The sequence below is a fragment of the Plectrocnemia conspersa genome, unplaced genomic scaffold (genome assembly GCF_051122295.1).
Source record: "Plectrocnemia conspersa isolate PC_06_02 unplaced genomic scaffold, ASM5112229v1 ptg000007l, whole genome shotgun sequence".
Classification (NCBI taxonomy): domain Eukaryota; kingdom Metazoa; phylum Arthropoda; class Insecta; order Trichoptera; family Polycentropodidae; genus Plectrocnemia; species Plectrocnemia conspersa.
In genome coordinates this window covers 7,933,716-7,953,897 of record NW_028277171.1, presented here as the reverse complement: position 1 = coordinate 7,953,897, position 20,182 = coordinate 7,933,716, and the positions used below count along the sequence as shown (strand labels likewise).

At 31.2% G+C, this 20,182-nt stretch overlaps 3 protein-coding genes and 1 non-coding gene across 5 annotated transcripts in view; 2 read left to right on the top strand and 2 right to left on the bottom strand.

Moving 5' to 3' along the window:
* Positions 1 to 311: 311 nt before the first annotated feature.
* On the bottom strand, positions 312 to 385 carry TRNAI-AAU (transfer RNA isoleucine (anticodon AAU)). The gene has a single exon. It is a non-coding gene; the product is annotated as a tRNA-Ile (tRNA).
* Positions 386 to 2,680: 2,295 nt separating this feature from the next.
* On the top strand, positions 2,681 to 6,001 carry GatB (glutamyl-tRNA(Gln) amidotransferase subunit B, mitochondrial). Its single transcript, XM_088188641.1, has 5 exons — positions 2,681 to 3,006; positions 3,080 to 3,267; positions 3,328 to 3,657; positions 4,963 to 5,135; positions 5,193 to 6,001. The coding sequence occupies exons 1-5, from the start codon at positions 2,784 to 2,786 to the stop codon at positions 5,842 to 5,844; spliced, it is 1,566 nt and encodes a 521-aa protein (XP_088044767.1). The 5' UTR covers positions 2,681 to 2,783; the 3' UTR covers positions 5,845 to 6,001.
* A 302-nt stretch (positions 6,002 to 6,303) lies between these two features.
* LOC148233800 (uncharacterized) lies at positions 6,304 to 13,387 on the bottom strand. Its single transcript, XM_088188642.1, has 9 exons — positions 13,291 to 13,387; positions 10,120 to 10,269; positions 9,445 to 9,633; positions 9,022 to 9,137; positions 8,847 to 8,945; positions 8,721 to 8,771; positions 6,958 to 7,102; positions 6,737 to 6,897; positions 6,304 to 6,666 (listed from the first exon to the last, which is right to left on the bottom strand). Exons 1-9 carry the CDS (start codon positions 13,298 to 13,300, stop codon positions 6,511 to 6,513), a joined length of 1,077 nt encoding a protein of 358 aa, XP_088044768.1. The 5' UTR covers positions 13,301 to 13,387; the 3' UTR covers positions 6,304 to 6,510.
* Positions 13,388 to 16,427: 3,040 nt separating this feature from the next.
* fdl (beta acetylhexosaminidase fused lobes) overlaps positions 16,428 to 20,182 on the top strand; it is a 100,500-nt gene continuing 96,745 nt past the window's right edge. For both annotated transcript variants that reach the window (XM_088188666.1, XM_088188665.1), the window contains exon 1: positions 16,428 to 16,685. The gene's annotated coding sequence lies outside the window, so the exon portion shown is untranslated. The remainder of the gene's footprint in view (positions 16,686 to 20,182) is intronic.

Genomic DNA, 20,182 nt, shown 5'->3' with positions numbered 1-20,182 from the left:
TAAACAATGTTTGAATCAATATAAAATTTGCCTTATTTTATCAATGAGATACATATTGGTGAAAACGGGTTTTTCTCATGATAAATATTTATTTATTTTACCTTAATATGAACGGTCATCAAAACTTTTATAAGACAAATTATTACAAATTCTTTAAATATTTTCTAAAAAATGACAACTCCATTGTCATTGAAAGCACCTTTGCGAAATTTTGTCAGTAAGAGAATAAGATTATGTTACTAAAAAAACCTAATTTTCCTAACTTATTCTCATTACTTTTGTGCTCGATAAGATAAAAATATAAAAATATATGGCCCATGGGGGGATCGAACCCACGACCTTCGCGTTATTAGCACGACGCTCTAACCAACCGAGCTAATGGGCCGACGGCGGCAGGTTGCATATTTTTATATAACAAGAAAATGCACTAACAAATATATCTATGTCAATATTTAATACGCATGATACAAAACTAGCATCATACTAATTTAATAATCAACAGAGTCCTTTAAACATAAAAGTTAAAAATTAACAAGTAGCTTATTAACTATTATATTAATCAGTGCGTGGACAATATAATCAGTTGATTATATTGTCCACGCGCAGCGCGTGACAGCAATAAAAGCAGAAAAATTTCAATAGGTGATGACCTCAGCACATGAAAGGTTTAATATTATTAAATTAGCAACAAATAAATATACAAGTTCAAGTATTTTCATTTTTTAAACGTAGATAAAATTTATTTTAAGAAGCAAATAGGTTTAAAGTACCATTTTCATAAACTATAAAATAAATAATGATTTAAATCTATTACATTATACATATTTCCATATTTTAAAATATAAGTTAATGTATTCATTCGTTAATATTTTTGTGTTTTTTATGTTTCTATATACATACATACATATGTATGTGTGAAAATATTCGTATAATTTTATATTGCTGGTAGATCTATATATATATGTATATAAATATATTAATCATAACAGTTCATAAACATATGTATATATTATTTAATGTAATTACTAATAAAAAGTGAACTCCTATTATTTAGCATTTTTTTAGCCGGGAGTAGAATAATTGATATTTTAATAATTATTTTAAATTGCGCTTAATTTATTAAATATATTATATATGTCCATACATAAGTTTGTTTATGTAATAATATTGTTTTAATATATTATTTTATACATATACTAGCTTTATTACTTTAGCCTGGGATATATTGAAACTCGTAATGCATTCATTATAATTTATTTTATTCATCCCATTAATACAAATATTTATTTCAATACTTAGCCATATACACTATTTTTATTCTCTTGTCTTTGCATAGCCCAGTTAACTTAGAAATAGCAGCCAAAATGACATGTGCAAATGTCACGTCTCTACTGTCCACCGCTTAGGAGGAGTTTTTGTGATAGACATATAGACAGACATAGTGCCGATTTTTTGTCTATGCCAACGACGCCATGTCCTAGGACCCGCTTTTACATTGGGCCCGGTTACTTAATCAGGACTTCAGCGGCGTGGAATTATCAAAAGGCTAGTGCCTCGAGATGGCGTTGCGCTCTCACTGGGTCGAGAGACGCGTGTGTGGCTAGGTTAGGTTAAGCCGTTAGCTCAACGTGTATAGTCTTCGGGGCAACTGGAGGCATGTATAGGACTCCAGGGAGCATATATCGTTAAGCACGTGGCGGGGTTATATCCTAATCGTAAACTCGAACCTGGATGCATCTGAAGCTGCGGATTGAGGGCACCCGCTTACATTAAGGCGTATGCGGGCCGATGGGGGCTCGCCGCTAGACAATGTGAGTGGACATGTCTGCGTGGCTCTGAATCCCGTCGAGGAGTGGTGGGTGGAATGGTCCAAAATGGCGTTAAGCAAGCCATGAAATCTTTTCCTTTTCGTTCGCTCGTGTTTAAATTGACGAGAGTGAGTGAGAGATAAGTGTGTACAATTGAAGGTACTTATCTTTCACTCGTTCTCGTCACTTAACACGCGAGCGAGCGAAAAGGAAAATATATCACCTACCGGTCGTGTGAGGTCTTTTGCTTAAGCGCGATGATCGGCTGTAGAGTGCGCCACATTTCCAGCCATGTAAGTTGAGATATGTGTAGCGATAGTCAACACAATACTATAATTAAAAATAGTTATATTAAATTGTGTTTACATATATGTGTAAATATAAACGTATATATTATGTAAAAAGTCATTGATAAAACCATTTATTTCAGATTTCTAATATTAAATACTGTTTTAACTATCTTTTCGGTAATTTTATTTTTTCATATTAAAACAATAATAAATACCTTAATAGGCCCCCACACCATCTACTACATTAACTAATTAAATAAAAATGAAAAAGTAGCTTGATTCAAATTTGATGAATAATAAAAAAAAAATTTCTGTTTATAAAAGATTTATATTAATTTGTTTTAAATAATTATTTATTTATACTGTAAAGAGCTTAAAAATGTATAATATTGAAAACCTATTGAAAAAATGAAAATGTAAAAAGAAATAGAAAAGGGAGCGATAAAAATCTAAATATATTCAGTATTGTGCCTGGATTCAAATCTTGATTTAAATTTAATTAAAGTTTACAATTTAAGGCTACAAGAAGAAATAATCTATTTATTATTTGATTTTATTACTCATGAAGCATGAACGTTAAATGTAGTGCTATGGCCAAAGAAAGAAATAAACAATCAAGTTCGTCAACATAACCTTAACTGTCAAACTCGTTCGTAGAACAAAAATAAATAGATAAGCAAGAATCATGATTCCATGTTCAAATTTTATAAAAACGACTATAAATAAGTCATGTTTAGTAAAATATTTAAGTACTCAAACTAAGGAATCCAAGACCCCTTGGAAGAGTGTGGTTGGTCTTGAAATACATGCTCAAATAAATTCCAACACAAAATTATTTTCTGGTGCAAAATTAGAATTCGGTTCGCTGGTAAACAATTGTGTATCATATTTCGATGCATCAATTCCAGGTATAGGTTTGATTTAAGCTATATATAATATATACAATTTATTACTAATAGAATATATTTATATATAATATAGGTACTTTACCCGTATTGAATAAACGTTGTGTTGAAGCCGGTGTTTTAACAGCTCTAGCGCTATCTTGTGAAATAAATCCAATTTCTACATTTGATCGAAAACATTATTTCTACGCCGATTTGCCTGCTGGTTATCAAATAACACAACAACGAGCGCCTATTGCACAAAATGGAAAGCTAAAATTTCAGGTTTGTTGAATATTTATATATTATTGAATATAGCTGTTACTATCAATTTTTTTATTGTAGGTTTTTAATCCTAATGTTCATAAGAAGCCATATTATAAAGAATCTGTCATAAAGCAAATTCAATTAGAACAGGACAGCGGTAAATCCTTACATGACGAAATAGTTGATATGTCATTAGTAGATCTCAATCGAGCCGGTTGTCCTTTGATGGAATTGGTGTTTGAACCGGATTTGGAAGACGGCGAAGAAGCAGCTTCTTTAGTCAATGAATTGCTATTGATTTTTACACGTTTGGGCTGTTGCAATTGCAAGATGGAAGAAGGAGCTCTTCGTGCTGATGCCAACGTTTCAATTCACCTTCCCGGAGAACCTTTCGGAATGAGAACGGAAGTAAGTATTTGTTTCTCTCATATTGAATTCCTGGTTTTCTAGTAGTTATACTTTTATGTGCTGCCCAATGTTTATATCTTGAGATAATGAATTTTACATTAAATTACTTGAGAAATACAATAAAATACAGATATATCAGTTTTATGTATTAAAAATCAAAAAGGATAAAGAAAATTTAGGAAAAGGTTTTATTTATTAAAACATCATCTTAACATTATATGACTATGTAGCGCCAAGTCTCTGATAGATAAATGCTATGGAATAGCGATGGGAGTAAGGATGCTCCGTGAATAACATGACTGTATGATCCTGTAGTTCTAGCTACTTATTGATTTATTCATTCTGTATTTATAGTTAAAACGTAATGACATGGTTAACGCGTTACACATGTACATAATGTGAATTAATCAAATTATATTAATGATAATCACATAGAATTCGATTAATGCATTACACATGTATATAAAGATAATTTGATTAATGTGTTACACGTTTATGTAATGTGTTATGGTGACAACATCCAGAATCTGATACAATACTGAAATACAACTCTTTCCCAAACAGATACTAATTTGTAAATACCATTTTAAAAAACGTGTCTTTAAAGGCGAAAAATCTACCAACCTCTAATTCTATCTTCTCATAGCTCAAAATTATTTAGCTCAAAAAAATAGTCAGAAAGATGTGGAGAATTTGGTATGATTTCCCAATTCTTGGGTGAGTCTCGCAATGAGGGATTTTGTATTATCTAAAATAATATTTTCTTCCGATTAACACATTGTTTGCGAAACACGTAAAATTACGTTTTTTATTCAATTTTGGCTGGTATGCTTTCAACCTCCGATACCATCAACGAGCAGGTAGCAAGCACAGTTTCGTCAGATCAACATTCCAGATTATAATCACAATCGCGAATGAAATAAATATGTTCCAATGGGCCAAAAAGTCTATTTAGATATGTATTAAACAAAAATAAAGATACTAGATCTGTATTGTGATAAATAGTAGGGACGTTGGACTCTTCCTTTTTTCTCAATGGTATATAAGCCAGGACGCTGCCATTCTTCTTCACTTCCGTGTGGAACTTCCACTGATTAATCGGAATTATAATTATATAATAATTACCAATTCCTTTTCCCCAGACACGACAGTCATTGATTCATATGGGATTCGGACTCATGTCTTTCCGGTATTAATTTCGTTAAATATGAGAGAATTTAAGATCTATAATTATACCCACATATCTGTGCCATAGTATTAGCATCGCTTTTATTTTGTATGTATGTTTTCTTAATCATATTTCAGATTAAAAATATTGGATCGGCTCGAGGTATAGCTGAAGCTATCAAGTATGAGATAAATCGACAAATTGATATTAGAGAAAATGGAGATTCGGTAATCAATGAAACACTGGCGTGGGATGCTATTAGTAAAAAAACTATTTCAATGAGAGATAAAGAATCAAAACAAGATTACAGGTATATATTTCTCTTTCCTTGACAAACTTAGTTTAGTTCATCTGATTTTCTTTTTAGATACATGCCAGAGCCTAATTTACCACCGTTGATATTAAATATGACTGACGAAGAACACCCTGATCTTGTTTCCGTACCGAATATTAAAAAACAACTTCCTGAACTACCCGAAGATACCCGTCAACGATTAATGGACGTACACGGTTTCTCCAGAGATATCGCTGTGCAAATGGTTTATAACGAGAACCTGCAGTCTTACTTCTTCGACTTGGTAAAAGATGAAAAGAGGAGCCCTAAAGTAGTTGGTAATTTACTGATGATTGAGCTTTTAGGCGTATTGAACAAGAAAAACATTTTGATCGCCGATTGCAAACTGACGTCAGAAATAATCGGTGAGATCGTAGATTTGAAACAAGCCGACAAGATAAACTTATTTATAGTTAGAAAGATTTATAGCGCGTTATTAGATGGAGAAACAAAGTCTCCAACGGAGTTGATAAAAATTAACGATTGGGGAATTATAAGCGACGATGCAGAGTTGGAAAAAATTTGCTTGAGAACTTTGGAAGAAAATCCGAAAATGGTGAAGGATTATAAAAGAGGTAAAAAGCAAGTGCTTAAGGCAATAATGGGTGTTATTAAAAGTGCCACTAATGCAAGAGTTCACATGGCGGCCACTGTGAAAAAACTTGAAGAATTGCTAAGTAAATAAATTGGGATTTGATGTAATTAATAAAATCACTACTTGGCATAATTTAAACCATTCTTGGCAAAACATTATAGTACTTCTAATAACAGGTAGTCATTAGTCAAAGTGATAAGGAGGAAATACCTGAAACACCTTTTGCTAATAAAAATAGTTATATAAATGCCTTTTTATTGTTAGTTGCTTTGTCATATAATTTTAAGAATCAATGAACGAAAAAGTAGATTACTTTTTTTAATTCATAGATGCAGCGATTCAAATTGCAGTTCAATAATTATACTCAATTGGCAATATAAGATTCAAAATAGTGCAATGTCTTCTTGTATTGCCAAAAATAATTTGTGATGTACTGTGATTGTACAATGAAAAAGGAATTATGGCGCAAATAAGTAATTGTATTATGTAATTTGCAAAAACTAGTCTGAGAAATTAACTTCTTATGATAATAATATAATAAAAATTCTCTTTATATTAAAATAAATCATTTATGAGTACATAAACAATATGGAAATAACAATTTATAATCTCAAAACTATTAACAATAACAAGTAAATATTTAATAATTACATAACCATGATATGCTTATGGAAAAATAATTATAAACATTATAAAAAAAACGATTATAAGTACATAGTGATAAAAAATAAATTGTATTTTATTGGAGTGTTTTGCTTAGTGTTTTATATTATCTATCTTCAAATTGGAAGATAAAGTATCACAGGCTTTGATTTGACTGATATGGTAGCCAATAACTCCCGTCTCTTCGGTCTTCTTAATCATGCTAGCTTCTTTATCTCCAGCAGCCAGAACTTTATTGTCAGGATCAGTCTGTAACGTAAATAATAATAATATTTACAAAGAGAATGTATTAATGATAACTGAAAACAATAATACACACCGGTTCTAATCCTCTCAAATGATTCAAAAGATCGCTCATTCTCGTCTCGAAACCTGGTGCAAAGTTAGACGGATCCATGGCAATGAAACACTGACCAAGATCAGCTTGTCCGCCTTCGCCCATGTGAGACCAGTGTCTAATGTGATGTCCGTACAGCGATCCTTAAATAAATACAGTTTTTAATGTTTACACATTCAAAAATTTAGAATTGTTTATTGTACCTGATGTAACACCACACAGCACTTCCACCATCGCTCCAAGTCCATAGCCTTTGTATCCTGATGTTGCTTCAGGTCCTCCCAAAGGCATCAAACAGCCAGTTTCGAACGCTAGAGCACCGTCTGTAGTCGAATGACCATCAGGACCCTGAAAAAAAGTTGAAGAAAATCAATTTAACCATATATTTGTATGGTTTGTCCTTCTATTCTTTTGATCAATGCAATTTGTTCATAAATAATATTATGTGGGTAACTAATTAAAATATTGTAACATTTATATATAATATATCGCATGTAAATAAATAATAAGTATGTAAATGTATATATCACGACATATGGAAAAGTTGAAACCGTATAATATTACTAGCACATATCAAATAAATTATATTTTCACTTTTAATTTTCACATTAAAAATATACATCTAAAATCAGGGATGTAATTTCAGCTTTTTTTAATATTTCTTGAATTCTCATCTCAAAAATCAGCAAATTTTTTAGAAAAATTATCAAAGCATTTTTTTGTTAGAAATTAAATTTGTACAAATATTTTTAAATGTCCGTGCAAGAAGTGTTTGATTATTTTTTTAAAAAAGTACTGTGATCGGGAAGTGGTTAGAGTTCACCCAGGAGACACTTGCTTCGTTAGAGAATGTGTATGTAATAGGCGGAGTTTTAGTAGTACAATGTAGTAGGACCATTGTCCATTGGTCTAAATATTTTTTTCTCAATCCAAGCTTTCTTAAGACAAATGTGTAAGACGCTTGTAACATGCTCACATGGACAAAGATGATAGAGCGATCGACTTTGAGGAGAGAAAAAACGATTCGGAAAGATCAGAGGATCAGACTAGCGCTAATAACAGGCAATATTCAAAGACCATGTCATTTCATTACTGCAAGGATTCTAATTCTACTACTACTCTGTATCGATACCGATTGCCTGCTGCAACCTTTTTGGATCAACCTTGTCTAAATAAGTAACACCAATGAGTATCAAACCCAGAAACCTCTATTGTGCTGCTGAAGAATTTGGATAACCAAAATTACAACGAAATATGGTTGGTTGGTAACACATGGGTGATTGAAGCAACAATCCTGACTAGCACATTTAAGGGCGAGAATATATTTATACATAGAATTGCATTGATTTATACTGATTGGCCTTTCGCTGCAAGCAGCTTTAATTCACTATTCGCCATGCCAAAAAATAATTCGCTAAGATTAATGCTTTTCTCACGGTCAATTTGATGTCATAATGTCACGAATGTAGCATCCAAAATACCTACATATACATATGTACTCATAGGTAAAAATAAATCAACAAAAAACATTGTTTATAGCTAATAGTTAAAGGATATGTTAAATATAGGCAAAGTATGAATAATAAGGTAATTGACTTAAATAATTAATTTCAGTCTAAATATATATTAAATCAGCTAGAAAAACATAATCTATAAAGTTGCCAAGATCCTGGAGCTTATTATCAACTAAGTAGACCGAGCATAGTTTGTGTAGTAACATGTTATTCTCAAATATTGTTTGGTTATCCAATAATGCATATCACACATACAATTAAAATATGAAAAAATATTTAATATTCTCACGATATATAGGAGTATGACTTTTGAGGACACATTCACCTGACACTTCAAACCTGTTATATAATTAAAGATTCTGGAATGTCTTAGTTGTTATTTCCTGCATTCTAAGCACCGTTTATAAGAATTAAAATACAAGGGAACACTCTAGAAAGCACAACTTTATTACCTGAGCCCATCCCACCGGCAAAGGTTCGCCCTTTTGTTTTTGAATTTCGATCTACACATTAAAAAAGTAAAAATTAATAGTTATTTTATGATATCATATAATAAGTGCTACAAATATCAGTAATACTTTTCCAACAGCTACTGCTGTGGTTGCCATGTCCAGGACAAACCTATCGTTATCTTCGGCTGGAGCAGCTACCGATATGGGATTAGTTCCTAAAGCAGCCTGTTAAAAATAAATAAACATTAAAATTTTCAAACGGTAACTGTAGCTAAATTATGCAGTAACAATGAAGCATTACTTTTTTACTGCGAGTTGGTGCCATCAACGGAGAAGTGTTTGTGAACGACATTCCAATCATACCATTTTTCAATGCTTGCATTGAATACCAACCAGCTATACCATAGTGATTGGAACCTGAGAATGTGAAATAAAATATGTGTAATCTTGTAAGTCTACAAAAGTTTTAATAACTTTGCCTTAAGAAGTTGTACTTTAGTGATCTTACTGATATAAAAAACACTTAGGTAAGTAGCGTTTAGTCGCTTAAAGTATCTATTTAAATATTAATAAAATTTAAAAAAATTTTAATTGAGTAAAATAACTCTTAGGTGCAATTAAAGAAACTTGGATGATATATTAGAAGACAGAACTAAACTAAAGTAACACTATAGTGACAAAGGAATATAGAATTACTGTATTGTAAATTTTAGAATATATGTACCTTTGGCAGCTACCCAACCGACGCCAGATTCTTTTGCCTTTTTCATAGCCAGCTCCATACAAAAATTTCCCACGGTGGCTCCAAACGCATTATTTCCATCCACCCATGCGGTAGCCGCTGATTCTTTAAGGATTATCGGTTTAGCGGACGGATTGCATGCCTTGCTCAGAACATCGTTGCAGTACATAGCTGAAAGTATATTTGATCTTATCTTAAGATTAAAATAAACACTCTAGATAAAAAATATTTATTAAATGATAAAACTTTGGTTAAATGATGACAATAATAATATTATATTTATGTGTTTTTCGCATATAAAAAATGATATTATTAATGTTCAATTTAATGTTTTTCACTAATTTTTGCTTTGAAAAGATACTCAAAAATCAGTTTTAATTACCTATTTATTATAAATATTCCGTTACAACTGTGTAAACACAATCAACTACTACTAAGTAAATAGTGAGATAAAAGATTTAAATCAAAGTCTGTAAATCCGTAACATCTACATATGTTATATATTATATTATAAACTATCATGCGTGACCTAACTCAATTTTATTTCAATTATTCATCCGTGGGATTATAAAAGTCTAGGAAAACATAATCTGTGATAATCGATCAGAATTATAAAATTTAATAATGATATATTTTTCGATAAAATAGTTAAAATACCTAATCTGTTCATTCCATGACTGAAATGACCCTGACGGTCAGCTTCGAGCATGACTGCGGCTTGTTCAGCAGCGGGTTTGGGTGGCGATCCGCTTGCTTTCAGACACGATTCCATGAAATTGCGAGCATCTTCCACTTTTACTGGTACAACTGAAATAAATATAAACATGTTATTCACTAGGTAATTAATTAAAACAAAACTGTTTTCCTGTTTTATTTTTATATCTGATAAAAAATTTACACAGCCCGGAAAGTCTGTTTTTGGGTGCCACATAATTACTGACTGAAATGAACTATTAGGTAGATCTTCGAAAGACACGTATCTGACTTTTTCACTAACTGTCAAATACTGTTGATTTGTTCTTAACCGGTGATCATAGTTGGTGCCTTCTAGATACAAATAAAGCTTTATGCTAAAAAACTATATTTCTCACTGCGTAGTTTTGTCTAGGCAAAATTTAGAATAAGTAAAATTAAAATCATGCCAATGTTGCCATTTTATTATTTGCTTTTCTTTATATTTCCTATTTAAAAAAGCTTTTCTTTACAAAAACATGTTGTTATTGTTATCTATTGATGTGTTTTTAAACTAATTATTCCACGTTTTTTTACAGCTAACTATTAAAATCGTCAACGTTTTATGTGTAATTCATGACACATAACATCGAACAAAATACTAGTATAAAAAAACTATTCTTCAATGTAAATATATACAACAATTTTAGCATCTTATCCTTGACTCTTTCGAATTCTGTCTGTTTCCACTTGTTTTCGCGCTTTTACGCTTATAATGTAAATGCCCATATTATGTCATATTCATGTCACAACTCGGAAACTGCAATTAGCCCATTTAAAAATTACGTACTCTGCTAATTGACGTTAACGTGACGAAACGGTATCATCAGTAAGAGTAAAAATTATACTTTTAAACTACCGCATTTCCATACCGGTTATTAAATTTTCTTTATTTAAAAAATAATAATAATACTCGCACATAATCAATGGTTTTACTGTTGCCCAACCAACTGTGGCAAGCGTGGGCAGAGTACACAAATGTATGTCAGCAAGTTAACAACAATACCTTGTTATTTTACACCATTGAAGCATTGCACAAGGAGTATATAAAGTTATACACCACTTAAAAGCAAACGTGATCAATGTTAAAAATATGAAAATAATTTTATATTACTGTAGCTATATGTAAAATATAAACACCTTATCGTTAATTTTATTTATTTTCGCTTCGAGTCAAGATTATATTTCTTTTTTTTATGATTTAAGTGTTTGTATTTGCCATTATCTAGCTTATCGTATTGTCGTATTAAATTGTTGTTAGTTTTTGTTATTACATGTAAGATAAGTTTACTACTCTATTAGATTTAGCTAAATATCATTCTAGAATACATTTCTATGCATTAAATAAATATTTTAGTTCCTGTATTCTTGAGAGAAACACAGTATAGTCGACTCTTCAGTTGTTTAAAGTACGGCGGTTATTTAAGAAAATATTTTTTTATAAGAAGAAACAGCAGAAAATAGAAAATGGAATTTCACGCCAAAATCATCGCAATTGGTCTAGGACTCGAGAGTATGTAGAGCAAAAGCATCTCCACCTAGATCAGCGCGTATATAACGTACTACACCAGACACCTCTATTTGAAATATATTTTGTCAGGATTTTTCACTACTAACTTTCATCGAATACTCTCGACACACTAGAGTTCATCCAAACTCTCACAACGGGCATCGATCGAGACTTAGAAAACTGAGGAAGCTGCCGCTTCCCACTTCACGTCAACCCTAATCCAGCTAATCCAAAATACAGCCCAATTTTGGGAGACGATTGGATATTTAAAAATGCATGTAAGGTTACCAACGCATTATGCATCTATAAGTAATTACACAAATTGTGCGGGATTTAAAATTGTATAGGACTTAAATTATTAGACATAACTTTGCCTTATACATAAAAATAAATACGTGAACGCTAGGTCAGCATAAACATGTTCGAAATGATATTCATTTTTAAGCGCATTTTAAAATGCACAGCGAGTCTATTTACATAAGTCATAGTCAAAATAAAAACGTTTTATTTTACATTTTAGGTCATTGAAATAATACAAAATACTTTACGTATATCCAGTAGAAAAATATTGGTTCATATGGACTCCATGTAAACTAAAATGTTAGGGCTGGACGATTTTGTGAATCACCATGAAATAAATGTGAAAATGGATATAAACGGGTTTAAATGATTTTTGCTAATGGTAGAGATAATATTGCAATTGATTAACTCATTGTTACCATTAGTAAATATTTATAGCGGGATTAATAGCAATAACATAATAAATTATTTTAGCTCTCAAATCACTATGTAAATAGTTTTATACTTTTATTGAATTGCATAAAAATATAAGAACTAAAAGAATTTTGAAAAAAATTTGAAGTTACATAAAATTTGAAGAAATTTGAAACAAAGATAAGCGATAAACGAATTAAATAAAATATACACAATACACAATGCTAAAATTAAAATATCATAGAAATTATTAGAATACTCCTTATAAATAATTATAAGTAATTACATACATATCTACAATATTTTTATTTTTAGGCCTATCGGTTATAGAATATTTCGAATATCATCAGTGTATGTGTATTATATATGCAGTGTGTGTATTAACGGAAAAACCGGTCCTTGAAACGTGATGTCTTTTTTGTATACCTAAATGAATTTATTCTTCGCTTTACGCTCTAAACTGGTTACCAAAACTATGATCGAAAAGAGGGATTTTTAACAAAATGTGTAACAAACGTTATATGTATAATACACGTATTACATTGTATATGTATGTATAAAAATAGCATATAATTAAGTTTTTTGTTGGAAATAATTGTAATTTTACTATCGCGTTTAATAAAAAAATGTTACTTTATACATAATTTTTTAATTGGCAACATTGAAAGTTTGAAACTGGTCAAAAAACATAGGCTTTTGACTATCGGCGAGCGTATTCAAAAATGGTTGACGTCGTATGGCGTGGCGGAAGCTTTACAACTCAAACACGTTGCATTCCTAAGAATTGTGAATCGGTAAACGTGATGGAATGTCTCATATGTGTCTAAGTACAATAATATGTTTTCTGTTGTGTTTTTAAAAATTGTTCTTACTTTCCGCCATATTGTAACTGAAAAGTCGCGATTTGACCAAGAAGTTGCCTGCTGTACCGACCGGACGACAAACCACCGTACTCCACAAAGGCAGACTGGTGGAACTACTCCGAGAGACAACTGATAAAGCCTCAGGCATAGAAGCCCACAGTCGACCGGCGCTGGCGTATGTGAATAGCATGTTTGGTGAAAAATTGATAAACCAGAGAGAAAACGACGTCACCGTCCGCAAAGATAACGCGTTATCGCGTTTCAAAATTTAACTTCAAAGTGATATAAACTTTTGGCTCTGCTTTATGCAAAATCTTGGCACTGGCCGATTAACGCACGCGTCACAGTCAAGGTTTAGATTTGATTGCTTCCGATCAGTTTTATGTAATAGAGTGCGCCCTGGGCGGAGTTAGGCGGGCGACTGAATTTAAGGTTATGTTATACGGGTCAATATCGGTTCGAGTTGAGTTGTCAAGGTTTCAGCTGTAACGACTGCGCGATACTAATTGTGCAACACTATCGGAAACATTGCGTAAATCTAATACATAAAGTATGTTCAGTAGTATATTATTGATCTACAAATTACATGAAAATTTCATTATTTTCTTTACAAGATTTTTTTTGCGCATGCGCATTTGTGCATTAATTTAAATTCTTATTACGAATGCAGTGTTGACTACGTTAAAAATAAATTATGTTGATGACACATTTGTTGCCATACGTGATATTTGCGTGTTTGCGACACCCCTACGGCGTTTCACAAGTCAGGGTTTTGCAATCGTGATTCGTTACCGCAAAATAAATAAATATTATGTTGAAATGTTTTATTTTCGGCGATTTAAGTGTATGAATATAACATTATTAAAAACTAAGGAACTGAACTGTGAAAATTACCTTCAGAAAATATTCAAATATTAAGGCGTGGAGACACGATTGAACGACAGACAACACTGCTTCAAGGTTACTAAAAAACGGAACAAATACCGCAACCAAACAAAATGAAACTACGTAATAATATCTTAGTTTTAAGTAATCAATCACTGTATGTTTTAAGATCTGGATCGCCATTGAAGATTAAGTTAATTTTTAAATATGTTTTTTATTTGGTAGATTTACTAAAGCAAATGTATTGCTTTATATTTTTTTTAAATCTAAAAAACTAGCTGTTAAACAAGTAAATTCAGTTTTGTATGTATGTATGTTTTAATAAATAAAAATATTTAAAATGTATTATATACGAATCGAAATTATTCTATTGTTTAGTTTTAAAAAATACTAAAATTACTGTGAGAACGAAAAATTGTGCTTCTTGTTTTTCAACGCTTGAGGACGATTTCTAGTCAAATTATTCTACGGGTCTTCGTTCCGGCTAATAAAGGTTAGTTCGGCAATAACTTAAATCACTGTTCTTTTCTTATAATATTGGTTCTATGGTGTATGACGACAAAAATATTTGTGTGTATAAAAAAGTGTCGTCTCCATAGGTTTTGCTATCTGATCATAGTAAACAGTTTTTATTAGTATTTGCGGAATTTTTCCTCTTACCAGGCTTACAATAAATATCTGTTTTAAAAGCTTTAATTTCGTCGATAATAAAATATTAGCATCATATTGCCAATTCATTATATTTAAAGTTATTTTCTGTTGTTTTTATGGACTTTTTTATGACTATTATCGCATCTTTATTACCGGTATTGGCATTATTATTATTATTTAAATTAATTGCTCGAGAAAATAATCCAAGTACCACTCGCATGATTCACCATTGGTAGTGTGGGCCGATATTTCGGCCCTCCAGGACAAAAAGGTTTAATATTATTCTACCCCGATAAAACTACTTACACTCCGTTTCATTTAACGGAGTCACTTTGAGGTCGATCCATTTCGTCATTATTCATAAGTGAAATCGTCACACCAATTTTCTCTTAAGTACAAGATGCTGATATACGTTCGATATGCTTATTATTACTCCTTTCTTTACTTTAAAAAAAATAATATAAATTAGAAATGTTACTATATTTTTTTATGTAGAAGTAGTGAAAGTTATAAGCTATAAAAATCAATAATTTGGCAATCGTTATCGTTTATGTATGTATAGCGATAACAATATGAAGACGTCCGTGCGCTGCGAGTGTCGGAATAATAATGAAGTAGTTGGAACATATATGACAACTTTGCTGCGCGCAAGCGGACCAATGAAATAAAGTTATGAAATACTTATGAAATAAGCCGCAAAGTGACTCTGTTAAAAGAAACGAAGTATAGGTTAATTCCTTACAACGAGCATCATTTTATTCTCCCCTTCTGCTTTCAAGCAATATAGGCATCGTCGTTTTCGTAGTTCTATGTTATGGAGATCGTTTTCAGTAAATAAGATGTATGGATTTAAAAAAAAATATTTTCGGTACTACTGGTATTTCATTGTGTATTACAGGTAGTACCGAAGGGCAATATTTGCCACGATACTGATAATACCGGTATTGAAATCCCTTATAACGAGGACTCAGCCGAGAGGATACAACTCGCCAAACCACCAAAGACTTTATGACTTCCAAAAGCCGCATTTATTTTACGACACTATTTCTCTAGTGTGGTAAATTGTACCTAATAAAATAAGCTGTTACTAGCTTTTCCGGCGTTTATTTTGGCTGCAAACTCGCTTTCCTTAGGCCTCAAAGCCCGTAAAACAATATAGCACTAATGTTGAAAGTAAATAATACATTTTAATTGTCATTTATTTTAAAGTGAGAGAATTTTTCAAATAACATATAACCCATATAATATTATTTAATTTTTAAATGGTAAATTGACTTTTGGCCAAAATTCTATATAAACCAGGAGTCCATAATATATTTTATTATTATTATATTAACATTTATTTTAATATTATAAGATGTATAGAATTTAGTTTTTCTTGATTTCAAGCAGTAGTAATTAATGAATTACTTCATACTTCTTGTTATAATTCAATGGATCATACCCAGCTATTAATCCGTTACCATTTATGAAAAAAATCAGGGTCGATATTCAATTAGTATTTTACGAGTCAACATTAAAATAAAAACGTCGCACCGATTGAACGCCGCTGGATCGGTGCGAAGTTAGCGCAATCTTGAAATCAACGCGGGAGTAGTATGCTTTCTTTTAGTTTGACGTTTGGTTTCGTCAGCGCCGGTTGTGTTTATGTCGCGCGAATAATTTCAACGTATTTGTTTACGTTTGAAAAATCCGTAAATGTAAACGCGTCAGTTATAAACAAACCATCTTGCGTTCATAAATTCGTGACTAAACCAAACTAACTATTTAAAACCTTGTTTGTGTTGAAACTTTCAAGTGATTTGTTGTTTGTTAACTTCGTGTTTTTAATCCATATTCCTCAGTTAGGAGCTATTTGTAACACACTGGTGATTATATTATTATTATTTTCTTGTTATTATTTTATCAATTTTATTGTTGCAATTTCTGTATATTATTAATAATATTGTAAAACACGTGCTATGTAACTTACAACGTGCTAGATAAATCGCAAACGAGAGACCTCAAAAACTTGACCTCTACAATATATTTGAGATACAAATAAGTGTTGGTACCTAAAATGATTTATCTTTACGCACGCGTGCGAGCTTATTAAAATAACCAAACTTGGGAAAAGCCATTTTCTACTCTCATTATCATTTTATTCGTTTTTACTTTTGGTGTAATGTGGGGGAAAGTGTTTTATTTGCAAAGTTGATGCGCCCTAAGCGTCTTCTTGTCGTTTATGGTTTAATATAAGATCTTGACGCAAAATATTTTCTTAAAAGAAACTATATTATTCATTACTAAAAAAATACAAAAAAGTTTTAATGTTTGTGTCTTGCTGTAGACTATGGAGGGAGTATTATACAAACTCAACGAACACCTGTTTCTTAGAATAGTTTATTTTACCTTGCATTCTTCTTCATATTATATATATACAATTGTAAGATGCCGACTCTTGTGTCTTGTGTTAATCAAGATATGTAACTAGCATCGAATCAGTTTGTTTTTATTAAATACAACAATACAATAGCAGTCCAAATGTTTTAGCAAAAGCAAATAATTAAAGTCTTCCAATAAGCTTACATACTTTAAAGTTATAAATAGTCGATTTTGATGCATTTTGTAGTAGTTGAAAAAACTTTCGTCGGGAACCGGTTTTTTCGGAAATGGGAACTGCTTAGTCGTTCGTTAGTAGAACTTCCATGATCAAATAATATGTTTAATGCTTTTTATTTTACATAGTATTGTACGTTAATGGATCACCATTAAAAAATGTAATTTTATGGCATATTCTAGATCAAAAAACATTACTTAAATTTGGTTATAAAATGGATAACAATGTGCTACATCACATATACGTGGTTACCGATTTGGGTGTTTTATTTCAAAGGGACTATATTCCATCAGCATATAGAAAACTTATACAATAGAGCTTCAAGGATGATAGGATTTGTATCGCGATACATACATCAATCGAGGATCTCGAGGACACTGTGTACCTTGTATAATATAATGCGCAGTACCCTCGAGTATGCTTCTCTGGTTTTGTTGCCAAATAATACAACCGATTTACCCAAAAAATGTTCTCGTTGAACATATATTTATATACATATTATCCAATAGGAATTCTGGGATATGATTCTATCGAGTCGCATCGACGAATGTACTCAGGAAAGCACTTCTTTAAGCTGCTGGTAGGGAATATACACAATTCAGAGATTCTGGATTTTTGTGCGCCACAATTATCAGTATTGGACAACTCCCGAAATAAGCACAGCTTTCTAATAATCTGTCAGATAATATTGACTTGTTCTCATCCAGGTGCTCGCAGTTGGTGGATGCATTGTGGTCTACTAATTATTGTATTTAATTTAATCGAATTGTTTCTGTCAATGTATTTTTTTATTTATTTCGTAAATACGTGTTGCTTTTTCTCTGCGCGTAAAACTGTCCTTTACATATATTAAAATAAATATATGTCATAAAGTGACATTAAATATATGATAGTTTAAAAAGCATCCAAATATTATAGACACTAACATAATAATTCGTCTTATATATTTTTTAATCTCCATGTGTGTTTATTTTCATATTTCTGATTTATGACTATGTGCATTTCTTATTTTATGCGAGTTGACGTATGGTTTCCAGATGGCTATGGTTATACTACTGTGCCTTGTGTTCGACTTTTAGATAACATCTTAACATCATAGTGATTGTAAAAATATAGCACACAACCTTCCTTTTTAATGAAAGGGACGTATTAGGGACCAAAAAACCGCAGATGAATTTCGTGATTAAAAATCACTGGCGAAGGAGTGTTTGGCGTCCTTTGTCAAACATGATTTCTTAAATTTTGAACGACCTTCCATCGTTCTCCAAACTACTGCGTGTGAGTCAGATAAAAAAAACGCTATAAGATCTATTTAAAACGTCCACTGGCACAAAAAAAACGCAGAAACAATTTCTTAAATGCGACTTTTTAGTGTACATTCAGTTCGTGCGGTACCCATTCGCCACATTTTTATAGCTGTTATTAGTGATTCTGATTCAACTAACACCTGTAGTTAATCTTTATCAATTTTAAAATGATACCCATGACCTTCTTCATATTTAAGGCATCACATCCGTAGCAAAAAAATCAAACAATAATTGCAGCATATGTCCTTAACAGCAATTTCACGAATAACATTGTTTAGTTTACGAGAAGATTTTGTTGCTTCATCCGTCTTTAACTCATTTATTTTGAATGCAATAGTCCAATTAAAAAAACTCATAATAAATTCGTGCTATTAAAATACAGAATATTAAATGCAATTTAAAATAATATTAACATAAATACGATAAAATAATATTTTCATTAAATAAAATGAGAAAAAACCCGAGTTTATTTTACTATCAATTTTGTAAATATTAATCACTGCTATTTACAGATCTAGTGGTTAATTCAAAATTTCATATTACGGGTAATTTTGCCTTCTCTGTTCTTGGAATATAATATAAAGGCATTCCAGTTAAGCCATGAAAACATTAAAATTACACGAGACTTACTAAGAGAATATAATAGTATAAATACTCCGTAGTATTTCCACACTACACAGAAAATAAGTTTAATTATTAACACTTAACCCTTTAACTGCCAAAATCGGACCTATCGGCTTTGGCTACTTTGGTAAAAATTGTCATCATTGAATAATTCGATGCTTTTTAATGAGCTATAGGGAATTTTATTCAGGGTTAATTAACATTTTATCCGAATATATTTTGTTATTATATAATCAATAGTTATTCTAAAATACGCATAATACATTTCGCATAAAAAAATTATTGTCTCTACTTCAATAATATATTTTAATTGGTTTACTTTATACAAATAATATTATATCACTATGACGGTTTAATGAAGCTTGATTTGGAAGGTGTAGTGGCTGTCTATGCGGTTACATCATACATAAAATATTAATTATATGCTTTAAGAGCAAACTTACTTGGTATTCTAGAAACGTTCTTGCATATTCTAAGAACATATCTATTCCAACATTCGCCTTATAAACAATGAGGCAGCAAATGTCTATAATATGCCACGCATCATCAATGGTTCTTCATAGCAAAACAAAACACTTGTATTTGCTTGGTGTAACAATAACGAAGTTATTTTAAAGCATTCTATATACAATCACAGCAGATAATATACATGGCTCAGAAAACAAATATTTAAGCATTTAATTTTAGAATAGACGTGTTTATATATTTTATATAATATTTTTACCAAAAAAATATACATTTAGTGTGCTAAACAATGAGGCAACAAATGTATACAATATGCCACGCATCATCAATGATTCTTCATAGCAAAACAAAACACTTGCATTTGCTTGGT